This window comes from Antedon mediterranea, chromosome 11 (assembly GCF_964355755.1).
Source record: "Antedon mediterranea chromosome 11, ecAntMedi1.1, whole genome shotgun sequence".
NCBI lineage: Eukaryota > Metazoa > Echinodermata > Crinoidea > Comatulida > Antedonidae > Antedon > Antedon mediterranea.
In genome coordinates, this window is record NC_092680.1 from 12,541,876 (window position 1) to 12,555,672 (window position 13,797).

Here is a 13,797-nt window from a genome sequence, read left to right on the forward strand (position 1 = left end):
ATACACCGTGACCTTATTCCTAATGGGTGCAGTGATGTTTAGACAGTGTCAAAACAAGTTATAAGCCAAAATAAGTCTGAAATGGTGGCCATTTTGTTTTTCACATTCTAAGGGTGAAGATCTAAAAATTTAATAAAACAGCATACTTGAATTCAGCACCCCAAAATAGCCCTTTTACAGCATTTCATTTTTCTCAAATGTGGACTAGGGGCCTATTCTAGTTCACAAAACAGAATCTTTGGTGTTTTGAATTCCCCCAAATTGTTTAAATTATAGCCTAGTTATAAGATATTATTGAATTTTTTAAAACATTTTTGAAACAAATTTCTGTAGGCCCCAACGAGAATTAAAACCAAAAGAAGCGCATAGTTGTTTTTTGTTGTTGTTTTTGACATACGTTGATATAGTCACTGATGGCACAGAAAATAGGAAAGATAGGGCAAAACTGAACTAAAGTATTATATAGATGACATATTGGAGAAAATCAATGTCTTTATGATTGTTTCTAGCGATAACATCACTCTGTATACGTAAAATTAGAATCTGACATTTACCTCTAAGAAGTTTTCAATGACTATTGGGACCATGGCCGCGGAAAATTTATATTGTAGTAAATATATGAAATAATATTCCGAAATTAGTAATATTAACTTAGGTATAACTTATTGAGTCTAAACCAATTAGAAACTGAATAATTTGATATAATGTTGTTTTATTGAAGAAAAAAACCCGTTGAATGTTTCATGTTCTCTCGGTTTTTTACACCAGCCTTACAAACCCCACACCCTGCTTTTACAGTAGTAAAGTGGTTTAATAATAACCACAACTATGTTTTGTTTTTTTTAGAAGAAAAGCAAAGCATCATCTAAACGTGTAGAAATGAGCACTGAACCATGACGATGTTGGTATGGACTGGATCCCAAAGTACATAGTAAGTACAAACTCCGTTGACTATTTACATTTTACATCAAAAAACAATTAGAGAGAGTACTAAAAATTAACCTGGAATGATTTTGAATACTATTACATCATATGTATTACGTCACCCCATGACCCATTACATTAAATTTTTTTTTCAAACTTGCATACTATATTATGAAAAATGAATGCCATAAACCGGTTACTTTCAGTTCATCATCATTTCATCTTATCCAACTTATTATTACAGTACTATTAACTTTCACTGGCTTAAAAGAATGCTGTGGACGCCATACCTACTTCAACAACAAACAAATATCTATCCCTCTCAGAAATGGTGTGTAAAGTCGAACTTTAATGGAGTCCGGTTTCTCTTTAAAAAACATTGTAGTACTAAGAATCCATATTTAATAGACATGCGGATATCTAACTATCAGAATCAAAATCAAAACATTTCTTGCCAGCAATAAAAGTTTGTTTAAGATTTAAACTTTCGTCCATAAGTAATAGATCTGCCCTGTATCCAATGTCTACTTTTCCAACATTTTTTAGATGCGCAATGCTGTAAGATAAAAATTCAAAGAAATAAATCTAAAAAAAAACAATATTAAATTTCGCAAATATTCAACAATGCAAAATAAAGTTCATTTGTAAATAGACGTGTTAGATAGATTGATTGTTAATAGGTTATACAAACAGATTGTGTAAAAAAACATATCCCACAAGTGAAAACCAATATCCGTCATCTATAACCCAGGAACAAAACAAAAGTAATGGTAATTGTGTAAACACTTTGATAACTTCTATTTAGTGTTATAACTGGGTACAATAGGCGATGTCAGCTAGGTGAATGATGATGATGTCATCATTCTTTAGTCTGGGTATAACCACAAGGATATAAAGTATTACTAAAACTAAGGTACATTGATAATTTTTATATATGATAATATAAAACAAACTGTGACAAGAATGAGGCTAGTCATTATGATTCAATTTTTTAAACTTTATTTTTTATTCTTCGTTTTGGATTCCTCCCTTTTGTAAAAGATATATTGTCCAACAATTATTTATTTGTTTAAATTTGTTGTTGAATATTCAATTTTAATGTCACATAAGAGTTATTCATGACCAAAAAGTGGATCTAAAAAAAAATCCTAAAAAAAGCAAAAAATACTTAATACTTTTTGGTTTAAATTAACTGTTTCTTTTGTCTTTTTATAAGTGAAATAATTATTTAACTAGATTTAATTCGTCACTATGACGAATTATAGGTTATATGCATTGATTTAAATAAAGATAATTGATTTTTAAAAGATATTTTGATTCATTGATTTTCTCAGATTCTTTAATTATTTATAATATATGATAGGACCTTGCTAACGCGAATACAATAGCCGGTATCACAATCCGATCAAAGATCCCTCTGCGTATAATGTCATAAACCACATTTGCTGTTACATAATAATAAAGACATAAGTTATTTTTTATCTAGATTTCATTATAAATCATGTGTATAATATATACACTAAGAAATAAATTTGAACAAACAATACGGATAATAAAAAAAAATCTTATTTCGTTTCCCAAGGTGAGACTCGATCTCGGTACCTTGAGTGCCATAGACACGAGCACACACCACCGAGCCATACACAACTGACTAAAAATTGTAGAAAAATTCCTCCGTGTATTTACTATGCAGTAACCACTTTGGTGCAGATAGATTATTACATACCGCAATGAATTATAATTTTTTACTATGATGACATCTCTAAAAATGTACAACAATGATGCACTGTCAAACTATATACTTTTAACTTTAATATATGAACTTTTGAAGGAAGAAAGTTAATGTTAAGTTTGTTATTTTGGCCTAAGAAAATGTCATAATTTGTTTGATTGTCGAAATGAATTTTTTTAAATTTAATATGCAATTAATTATGGCTTAATCAACTTTTGTTCCCTTAGTTTAATAATAAATCATACATAAGATACATACACTTCAAGAAAATGAAATAAAAAATATGTGTTCCCGAGCATTCTGACGATCTATATTAATTTTAAAATTTAGCATATTTTCACCATTTTGTTAACTTACACGTGCGTAGCCTGTCACTTTTGACGTGCTCGTATAAGGCAATTTCGCGTTGAAAAGTGAATAAAATATGATGATATTATTAAAGAAAGGTTGTACAACCGAAATCGGACAAAAAGAGTGCGCATTAACGTATAACGCGCAGTGCGCGTGCAGAAATCTGCGCACTCATGGCAATTTTTTAAACGCTTAAAATTGCCTGAAACGTACTCTAATTTCATCGAAAATAAATTTTGACAATTTTGAACATTTTAAGCGCGCGTACGCAAGCGTTATATGCGCTACGCACGTAAGTGTATTGCCATGTGATGAAATATGACCTGAAATTTATGAGTACCAAATTTTGTTTAATTGTGATTCATGCTTGTGAAGATATGATTACAAACGTGATTTCGTAAAAAATTTTTGATTACGCATCGTGAAAATATAACCACATCGATTCCTGGCCATAAGGAATACACTCTGAAAAATTGACTTAGATAGATGAAACTGATGCCAAGATAATTCACGGACAAAATAGTGCTAAGGAAAGAATAAATAAAGAAATAAATAAAGATTTTGACAGAATCAAGAGGTTATATGCATGAATGCATATAACCTAAAAATAAGCAAATGTAAATCTTTGTGTATCACTCTGAAAACAAAGCCTATTATAACCAAATATAAGTTGAATGATTAGGAATTAGATTGTGTTAATTCTCAAAGGGATTTAGGAGTTTTAATTGATAGTAAGTTAAATTTTTGTTTACATGTTAATTATGTTGTATCTAAGGCAAATAGAATGCTGGGTTTGTTATGGAGGAACTGTAGATTCATGGGTAATGGTGGAGCATTAACATCATTGTACCGTTCAGTCGTGCGCCCCCACCTGGATGCTTTGTTTAAGTTGAATATACCAACTCGTACTCGCAGCAAGTGTTTCACGTTCCTTGTGGTTGTGTTGAATGCACAAAACGAGGTATTTTTCAGCGGTTACCTAACACATTTAATAGGTTACTTGTTACTTTATTTTATGATAGTTTAAATGTATTTAAGGGTAAAATTGTTAAATCTCTTTAATGTTGTGATCTTTGTTTATGTTTTTGTTGTTTATTTGAATACATTTTATAGTTTATTATGTTTAGATTCAACCTGTTAGTGGCGGTTTCATCGCTGTTGGTTGACAACTGAACAAAATAAAAAAATTAAAATAAATAAAATAAATTTTTGTTGTTTTTTTTTCTACAGAAGTGAATAATCAAATCAAAACTGCATAATGGCCTATTCAAATTCTGATTTTAGCAATCTTCATTTTTCATGTTTTTTGGGCACAATACATCTTTAAATATGAATCTAAAAGTAAATAAATGTGTAGTTACTAAAGAATCTATTCAACTGCAGTTAGCACCAGTTGAGGGTTTGATAGAAACTGGCAAGTATGATAGCCAACCAATGAAACTGAATCGACAAAAGTGGTAGTGGTCTTGTTACAACTGACAAAAGTGGTCTACATACCGTGCTGGTGTCTCAGAAACCATAGCGGATGCTTCGCCAATTGATATATGAAAGATATTAACCAATGATTTGAAAGCATCATGACTTGTACAACAACTGCCAGCTAAAGTACAAGTGCCACTAACAAATAAACATTTGCCATCTGCTGAAACCTCCACTATAGAAATAAAAGAATCCATGTCAAAGGTCAAATACTGCAATTATTGGTTTATGATTTCTTTATAATAAATGTTTAACCTAAAATAAAGGGTTTTTTTTATTATTAAGTTTTAAGATTATCTTTTACTTTTTGTTGTTAATTATGTATAATCCCACTCGACAGTGAATTAGTTCACTTTTGGTGTCATTGTCCTGTATTATTTCTATTATTTGATTGTCTGTATATTTTAGTTTTGTTATGTTGGAAATTTTATTATTTCTCAAGGAAATTTACCAACCGTGACATTTGGACTGTTTCCACCTAGATAATTTTCCCATAGGACATTTTTCCCCTCAGAGGAAAAAAACTAAATTATTAAAATTACTTTTGAAGTTGAAGGTAGCCTTTCTCCATTATAGGATGTTTCTGGCTGTTTTACTTGTTTTGATTTAGCTTTTTGCTTTTTTTTGTATCTCCATTGAGATCCAGCCACGGATATCCACATTTTTTCAGTATTTTGCCTTTGGATTTATATATTATAATTTAATTATTATTAGGATTAGTGACTCAAGTCAGTGACTGAACTAAATTATGTCAAAGTAAGTCTTGATCAGGTTTAACTTTTTCATTTAGTACAAATATATTTCAGTAATAATGGTTATAAAAGTGTGTTTTTTTGTGATTTTTATCTGTTCAAGGTTGTTTCACTGGAGTGCACCTTTATAAAAAAAATTTATTCTGACTGGAGTTGGTCATGAACAACACATTTTAAGTCTTCAAACCAGCCTAAAGCTAGGCCCTCCACAGACTAACTTTAACACCCCACCCCAAAAGTTTGGGCAGCTGAAGCATCATTTACTTACTTGTTCTACCACTATAACTAAGTTTCTTTCCTGGGACTGACTCTGCCGTACAATCTGATATAAATGCAATTTGATTAAAGCACCTAGCTTTTAGTAATATGCCAACGGTTAATGGATGTCTGTAAAAAAAAAATAAGTTAAACTATATATTAATCTAGGAAAATTAATAAAAAAATAACAATACTGTGAGTGTCTTAGGAGCGAAAGACATTTACGATCCATTGAATCTCATAAAAAATAGATTACAAAATATAACCCATTTGTCATTAGAGCACTGAATGTTATAGAATGATTTTTGTCATGGTTTTTCACTGTTTTCTGTTTTGTATTCTCAGAGCAACACAAATTTCTATAATAAATGGAAATTATTTTAAGACCACTTTCTACCATTGCTATACCTTCAAATAATAATATTTACTTACACGTGACACATGTCACCTATGATTTCTACAGTTGGGGGCGCTAACCTCTCGTACCCTGGAATATTTGGGAAGACGTCTACTAGTCCAAAGTTGACAAGACTTGGTGTTCTAAAAAGTTATAAAAAATAATATGTTGAATATCTACAGCTCTGTCCACACTATCAAACTAGTTTGACCAAATAAAATTGATACTGTACATGTGCTCATGGTAGTGATATCCCCAAATATGGTAGTGATATTACATCATCATGTCCATACAGTACATGGGCACATAACATTTTTTGTCACATAAAATTTGATAGTGTAGACAAGGCTTAACATTGGGCAAGTCAGAGAAGTTTTACTTTATTGATATGGTTGCATTAAGAGCTACAATGAAAAAAAAGACCATTTATAGATTATTGATTAATAAAGAAGTTGTGCTTTTCAATATGGTTTTTAAAAGAAGGTGGTCCATTAAGTCTAAAGTTACTACCTGTGATGGAAGTTTGTAACATTAAACAGGTGAGTCACATGACACTGCGTAGGATGAGCAGCTTGAAGAGCTCCGAGAATTTCAGCTTCGCTCGCAACACGATCGTGACCGAGTGATGGAACAATTCCCCTATCATAAAATAAGGTTTGAATAAGATTGAAATATAGGATTGAAATAAAGGATTGATATAAGGCTGTAATGTTTATTTAATATATATATTAAATTTTGGATTGACCCATTATTTACCTCCGCCAAGGAGGTATATGTAATCGATCGCGTGTGTTTGTTTGTCTGTCTGTTTGTTAGCAGGATTACTCAAAAAGTAATTACAAGGTCTTTACCAAAATGAATGTACAGATAGATATGTGGTCAAGGACGATTCCATTAAATTTTGGGACCATTTCGGACCACGGTCCCAATTCTGGACCACTTTTTAGTATACTTTTCAGACCTGCTAGTGTTAAAAGATAGGACTAAATTTTTCAAAAGCCGGCGAGCAGTCTTAAAGTAACAAGTAAACTGTAATTCCATTTTCTCGAAAACTACTTGTCCAAAAAACTTCATTTTTGTACAAGAGGCAAGAGTTATAATTTCTGATTTGTAATTTTAAAACATAATTTTATTTAATGTGCACGTTTTTTATGCGAGTAGTTTACAAAACCTATTTCTTTTCAAATTCACTCGTTTCATTTTCGCGTTGCTGTTCTATTGTTAGTCAACTGAAGCTATTGTTAACTTAATTGTTGAAAGGCTTGTTACATAACCATTACACCAAACTCGCATACACATGCTTGTATTTAAATTAGCCTAAATCAGAAACAGCATTAAGACACATATTTTTTTTTTTTTAACCGGAGAAATCTTATGTAGGAGAATTTACAGTAGGCGGAGGTATGCACTCTCGGAGTGGCTTTCTAGTTTGTTTTGTGTTAGTACTCTTGACATTTTCAATCTTTTTATTAGTAAATGTTCAAAATAAAGCATTTAAAGAAATAGAAATACATTTTCAAATGACCTTTGAACCAATGCGTTTATCTTCTCATATCCAGACTGCACATCAATGTGTGGACTAATTGTCATCAGTTTACAGCTGGGCATGGAGTCTAGTAGTTGATTAAACTCTGTCATTGACATCTGGTTGTTACCCTTTGGAAGTCCACCTAAATCATTAACAATAGGACCCTACAAATAATTGTTAAAGTTGTAAACAAGTTTTATAAGTTGATATTATTTGTATGGCATTTGATGAAATTGGCAATTGTTGAATTGAATTTATTAGTTATCCGCTTGGTATACCAAGCGGATAACTCCTTGTTATTGTACGAGATCAACATTTTTTTAGTTATCCGCATTCAGCGGATAACTCCTTGTAACTGTATGAAATCATCTTTTTTTTTTTCTGTATTATTCTTTCTTTCTGTCAATTTTGTGTCTCGCGTAACTCAAAAACGTGTAAACATAACATTTTATAACTTTGTCAACATGTGGGCATTCACGTGAAATAGTGCACCTCCTATTGTGAATGACGACAGAGTTGCGCAACATGACTTACGCGCGTTTTTACGAATTTCGCGTATTTAATATAGATCGAAAACCATATAACAATTTAAATTGAAACTTAACAAAAGTTTAATTTATATCTTGCGCTAACTGACTGTGGGAAAAAAATGGCATGTTTCACACGAAGTTACGCGCGCATGCGCGTTTAAAATTTCAAATTGAGAAAAATCAATTTCTAATCAACTTTCTACGCGTTTCATGTCATTTTGAGCATGTCAAAAATTCCCACGCGTGCGCATTTTTTTACGCGTGCGGTGCACACGTAGCGTTGAAAACAATTTTTTTTCCGTGATTTTTGTTTTTCCACCCTTTTTTAGTAATTTTACCAATTTCTAAACATTTTCGACTTAAAATTACGTCATACGGGCACGTCGAATTGGATAATTTATGTGCGTTTTTTATGAAAAAGTTCAAAAATTTGTCAACATTTTTCAAAATTATACCTTTTTTTAAACAGTCGTAGTTTCTAAACCAAACGGTGAAAGTTATTTTTATTGCATATTCTGGAAGTTGATGAGTTGTAAATATCGGATCATGCATTAATATGGCTAACCGGACATTGTGACGTCACTGTATGGCCACGCGAATACAAAATTTAGGATTTTTGTATCTTTTGTCATAGCTCATCACATTTAATAGAGCGCATCTACACTTATCCGTTTTCCATTTTCACCCTGATTTTGATATTGTCTAGGTCAATCAACTGTCTTTCGCATGAGTTAAAAATATTTTAATTTTTATGACGTCATCATGCCTAAAAATTTAAATTACATGTTGCATAAATTTCATCTTTACAGTAAATTTTAATCTGTTATAGCTCGTAAGAATGAAATGTGATAATCACGATTAAAACGTTTTCTGGAAGCTATTGAATTGTAGATACGAAATCATGTGAACATTTTGCCAATCGGATGTTGTGAAGTCATCATATGGCCAGTTAAATAAAAAAAGTCGTATTTTCATCTTTTGCATTATAATTCATTACATTTAAAAGAGCGCGCATCAATATTTCACGTATTCAAATTTCTTCTACATGCTAATATGTTGTTGCTGAGATAATTTCCTTCCGAAATTGCTACCTTCGGGTTTCATTTTGAAACCGTCAACATGTTAAAAATTGGAATAAATAGCGGGTCCCGTAATTTCACCTATTCTACACTGTATGTGATGTATACAGATTATACTGTGTATACTATATGACACAAAATAACAGAATTCAGCAATAATAACATAATCATATTCTTCTTCAGGTCATAATGCCATAATCTTTTTCTGTGTGCAATATTCCAACGCATGACGTGCTCGTGGCGTTTGTCGTGCGGATAACTAACTCGTCAAAGTGACGAGTTTCATGTCTAGTTTCTGTATTATTCTCGTTTCCATCCTTCCTTTTTGTGGATCGCGTTTCTCTAAAATGTGTAAACATAACATTTCATAACTTTGACAACATATGGGCATTTACGTGAAGTTGTGCACCTCCTATTTTTGAATGACGTCATAGTTGCGCAATGTAACTTACGCGCAATTTTATGAATTTCAATGATTGATCATAGATTAAAAACTAAAAGTCATTTAGTATTGACACTTTGACAAAATTTAAGTCATATCAGGGGCAAACTTTCTACGGATTAAAAATGGCATGTTTCACAAGAAGTTACGCGCGCACGCGCATTTAAAATTTCAAAATGCGCAAAATTAATTTCTAATCAACTTTTTATGCGTTTCTTGTCATTTTGAGCATGTCAAAAATTCCCACGGGCGCGCAATTTTTTACGCACGCGGTGCGCACGTAGCGTTAAAAACATATTTTTTTCTCTTGAATCATATTTTTCAAGCCTTTCCTAGTAATTTTGAAAACAATTTAGACCTTTTCCAATTTAAATAACGCCATACGAACACGTTGAATTAAACATTTCATGCGCGTTTTTTATGAAAAAGCTTAAAAAATCGTCAAAATTATGTCTTTTTTTAAACAGTCATAGTTTCTAAAGTAAACCGTGAACCGTTTATTTTTATTACAAAATCTAGAAGTTGATGAGTTGTAGATATCGGATCATGCATCGATAAGGCTAAAAAAACATTGTGACGTCATCGTATGGCCACACGAATGTAAAATATAGGATTTTTGTCTCTTTCGTTATTGCTCATCACATTCAATGGAGCGCATCACGCTTATCTGTATTCCTTTTTCTCCTACATTTATATATTGTGTAGGTCAATCAACTTTCTTTAGCATGAGATAAAAATATTTTAATTTTTATGACGTCATCATGCCTAAAAATTTTAATTACGTGGGTCATTAATTTCATCTTTACAGTAAATTTTAATCTGTAATAGCTCGTAAGAATAAAATGTGATAATCACGATTAAAACGTTTTATGGAAGCTATTGGATTGTAGATACGAATTCATGTAAACATTTTGCCAATCGGATGTTGTGACGTCATCATATGGCCAGTTGAATAAAAAAAGTCGTATTTTCATATTTTGCGTAATAGTTCATCACATTTAAAAAGGTGCGCATCAATATTTTACGTATTCAAATTTCTTCTACACGTTAATATGTTGTTCCTGAGATAATTTCCCTCTGAAATTGCTATCTAAGTGTTTCATTTTGATACCGTCGCCATGTTAAAAATTGGAATAAATGGCGGGTCCCGTAATTTCACCTATTCTACACTGTATGTAATATGTATACAGATTATACTGTTTGCATGTATATACTATATGACACGAAATTGACAGAATTCAGCACTAACAGCATATCATATTCTTCAGTTCTTGTCATAATGCCATAATCTTTATCTGTGTGCAATATTCCAACGTAAGACGTGCACGTGGCGTTTGTCGTGGTGCGGATAACTAACTCGTCAAAGTGACGAGTTTCATGTCTAGTTTAATATTAAAATTGTATTTAAAAATTTAATGACATGAATTTTTCTTTTAGTCATTCTGAAAATGAATTAATTTGAAGCGATAAAGATGAAGAAATTTGTAAGAATGAAAAAAATGCTGCCCCAACCGAGATTCAAACTCGGAAAGTTCCGCTTGATATACAGATGACCTAACTAGAAGACCACTATTAGGGCTTTCATGCTATTGTTTTTCATGTAATTTGTTTGAAGCAGCACTCTAGTTTTTTAGTGTACTACACACACGTAACAAACAATCAAAGTGATACGCATTCATCTTTCAGTTTAATTCATGAACCGAGATCTCAGATTCAGAAGAGATACTTTATATATAATATTTATATAGTTCAAGAAGTTCCCACTTCTGCGTTGGCCCATTAGCTTATGGTATCCTTTTGGGCTGTTTTTTGCTGATTTTTTAATAAATAAATAAAAAAACAAGTAGAATTTGAACTCTGGCTGACCTCTGCATGAACCCCTTGACACACAGCACCCCTGCTGGAGTCACCAACAATAGATTCCACAAATTGAATGGTTTCCATTGTTCCATCAGTAAAACACGTCTCAGGAAAGACTAAAGTTGCTAAAAAGGATGTCACACCGTATTTAGGCAGTCGCTGTTGAGTATATTCTGAGGAGGAATAACAATATCAATACCATTACCAGTTATTATTACTGGTATAAAGCTCTGTCTACACTATCAAACTTAGTCTGGGTTCCAGACGGAGTTTTGTCTTAATATTAGTAAAAAGATAAATATTTTGGCACATATGGTGTTTCATACGTATTCTACTTGATTTTGGATACTCCGTCTGGGGAAACACGCACAAGCCACGTGGTTTGACACCAAGAATTCTTGGTGGATACGATTATCCGGTTGACTAGTTTCAGCTGCATGCGATTGGCTACTCACTCGTACACTGTTTTAATATTCATATTTCAGAATTTCCAAAGACTCGATCAACAACTAAGATGATGCGCATGCGCTATGTTACGTTTAGACAATGTGAACTTCGGTACATTTATGAAAGTTTCAGAAGGCTAGAAATTATTTTATATGCCTAGTAGTCTGGTAAACATTTGATGGGATTTTTCCCAAGAACATGAAAACTCGTCTTGATATGATAGGCTAGCTTCTCCGCAAATCAAACATTGAATGGGTCATTTATTACGCGGAGATAATTTTGATTTAATTCCCACCCAGACCCTGTCCTGTTCTGTGTGGTGGTGTAGCCCTGTTGTGTGCCGGAGGTGGTGGGCTACTTTATTGGCGTTTTATTTGGCAGGTCATACGTGCGAGTTGAGTGGGACCTACGAAAGAGGCCTAGGCCAAGGACTAAACAATTAATAAACAAAACAACTTGGCATTACGATTTTATATTTCAACAGTCTCGATCGTACATTCAGCAGCACTGTACGTACGTCCAAAGAACTTATTCTTTGGTACGTCTCGATCTTTTTCATTTTGAAACAAAATGATCATTGGTTGATTCGAAATCCATATTTACATACCACTCGCCCCATATAGCCAAATACGGTATGGAAACCTACGTCATTCTTATCGGATGTTTGCGGTCTGCAAATCGATTTCTATACGTGTTTCACAAGTCTGTATTTTCAGACAAAAATCGCGGTCGAAATAAAAAAAAATAAATAAAAAAAAAAAGATAATACAGACTTGGGGCAAGTCTATATCAAACTTTATGTGACATAAAAATGTGATGTGCCCAAATATGGACATCAGATGATATCACATATTTGGGCACATCACACTTTTTTTGTCAAACTAGTTTGATAGCGTAGACAGTATTGTATTTATATACCTGCATTTTGCCAAAAATTCACAAGATCTTCTGCACCACCTATTTAAAAAATAAAAACAATTTAAATTTATTTTTTAAAAGTTTATCTTTTAATACTTGAATATGTTTACATGATATGTATAAATGTATTAGGCCTACTTACTGTTATTCTGTGATATTACGTACACTTTAAATGACTTTATATTTAAAAAAAAAGGAAAATGAATGTAATGTGTTTACAAATCATTATCAAGTGCAATTTATGTGAGATTAATTAAACATATTGCGATTGTTAATTTTACCCATTCCATGGTTGTGTATATCTACAAAGCCAGGCAAAACTATATCAGCAGCATAATGATGTTTTGCCATTTTTACCATGTCTGTTTCTTGATTAAATAAACCTGAAAAATGAAATTAATTAATTTAATTGTCAGTAGAATAGAATTTATACAAAATGCTGTGTGTATGTGTCAAAGTTAATGATGAAAATAAATAAATTTAAACGAATTTAAATAAACATTTTGCAAATGTTTCAAATCTCGCCTTCTCACTGGTGGGAATGAGTTTTTAGTAGTAGGTGGTCCTCCTATTATTAATATTATAGCTACTACATGAGAGGGCTTCCTTTCTTGAATTTTATTTAGTACAGTACTACTAGTCTATCAGGGCCCTAACCTACACGGGAAGCTAACAGAAACACTTCATGGCATACACAACATCAACACACAGACAGACCGTAGTAAACACACAGCACACAGACAGAGCATTAACACACAGCCCACCAGAACACACGGGTACCTGTAATTATACCATCTTCAATAATAATATGTGTAGTTTCGTCTGATGTTACACCTCCTGGAAGTGCAACATGTTTACATGTAATACATGTTATATTTTCCTCCATTTCATATAAAGTGATAGGCTTAAAAACACTTAAAACTCTCTCTACACTCTAACTACTCTCTAGTAGGCCCTCCTTTTGTTTATTATTTTACCTACGTACGAGGTCAATAATAGTTCTGTTTAATTTTTACATAACGAATAGTAATAGCATATTTTATGACTTTAAGCCATTTGAAACTTTTAAATACATATTATAAATTCTATATTATTACAAT

The 13,797-nt window shown here is 32.2% G+C and overlaps 1 protein-coding gene and 1 long non-coding RNA gene across 2 annotated transcripts; one reads left to right on the plus strand and one right to left on the minus strand.

Moving 5' to 3' along the window:
* Positions 1-692: 692 nt before the first annotated feature.
* On the minus strand, positions 693-13,680 carry LOC140062099 (N-acetylglucosamine-6-phosphate deacetylase-like). The gene is made up of 10 exons (XM_072108151.1): positions 13,478-13,680; positions 12,979-13,080; positions 12,698-12,736; positions 11,339-11,505; positions 7,419-7,585; positions 6,404-6,532; positions 5,929-6,036; positions 5,507-5,625; positions 4,505-4,661; positions 693-1,480 (listed from the first exon to the last, which is right to left on the minus strand). The coding sequence occupies exons 1-10, from the start codon at positions 13,581-13,583 to the stop codon at positions 1,345-1,347; spliced, it is 1,230 nt and encodes a 409-aa protein (XP_071964252.1). The 5' UTR covers positions 13,584-13,680; the 3' UTR covers positions 693-1,344.
* On the plus strand, positions 796-4,511 carry LOC140062102 (uncharacterized). Its single transcript, XR_011847457.1, has 3 exons — positions 796-931; positions 3,783-3,968; positions 4,238-4,511. It is a non-coding gene; the product is annotated as an uncharacterized lncRNA (long non-coding RNA).
* Positions 13,681-13,797: the final 117 nt, after the last annotated feature.

Excerpts from the sequence above, each read along its gene's own strand:
- LOC140062099 (XM_072108151.1), bottom strand. The coding sequence starts at position 13,583 with ATGGAGGAAAATATAACATGTATTACATGTAAACATGTTGCACTTCCA. Across the intron at positions 6,533-7,418 it reads ATAAACGCATTGGTTCAAAG|GGGAATTGTTCCATCACTCG; the intron begins GTCATTTGAAAA and ends ATTTTATGATAG. Across the intron at positions 1,481-4,504 it reads GTTTCTGAGACACCAGCACG|CATTGCGCATCTAAAAAATG; the intron begins GTATGTAGACCA and ends TTTATCTTACAG.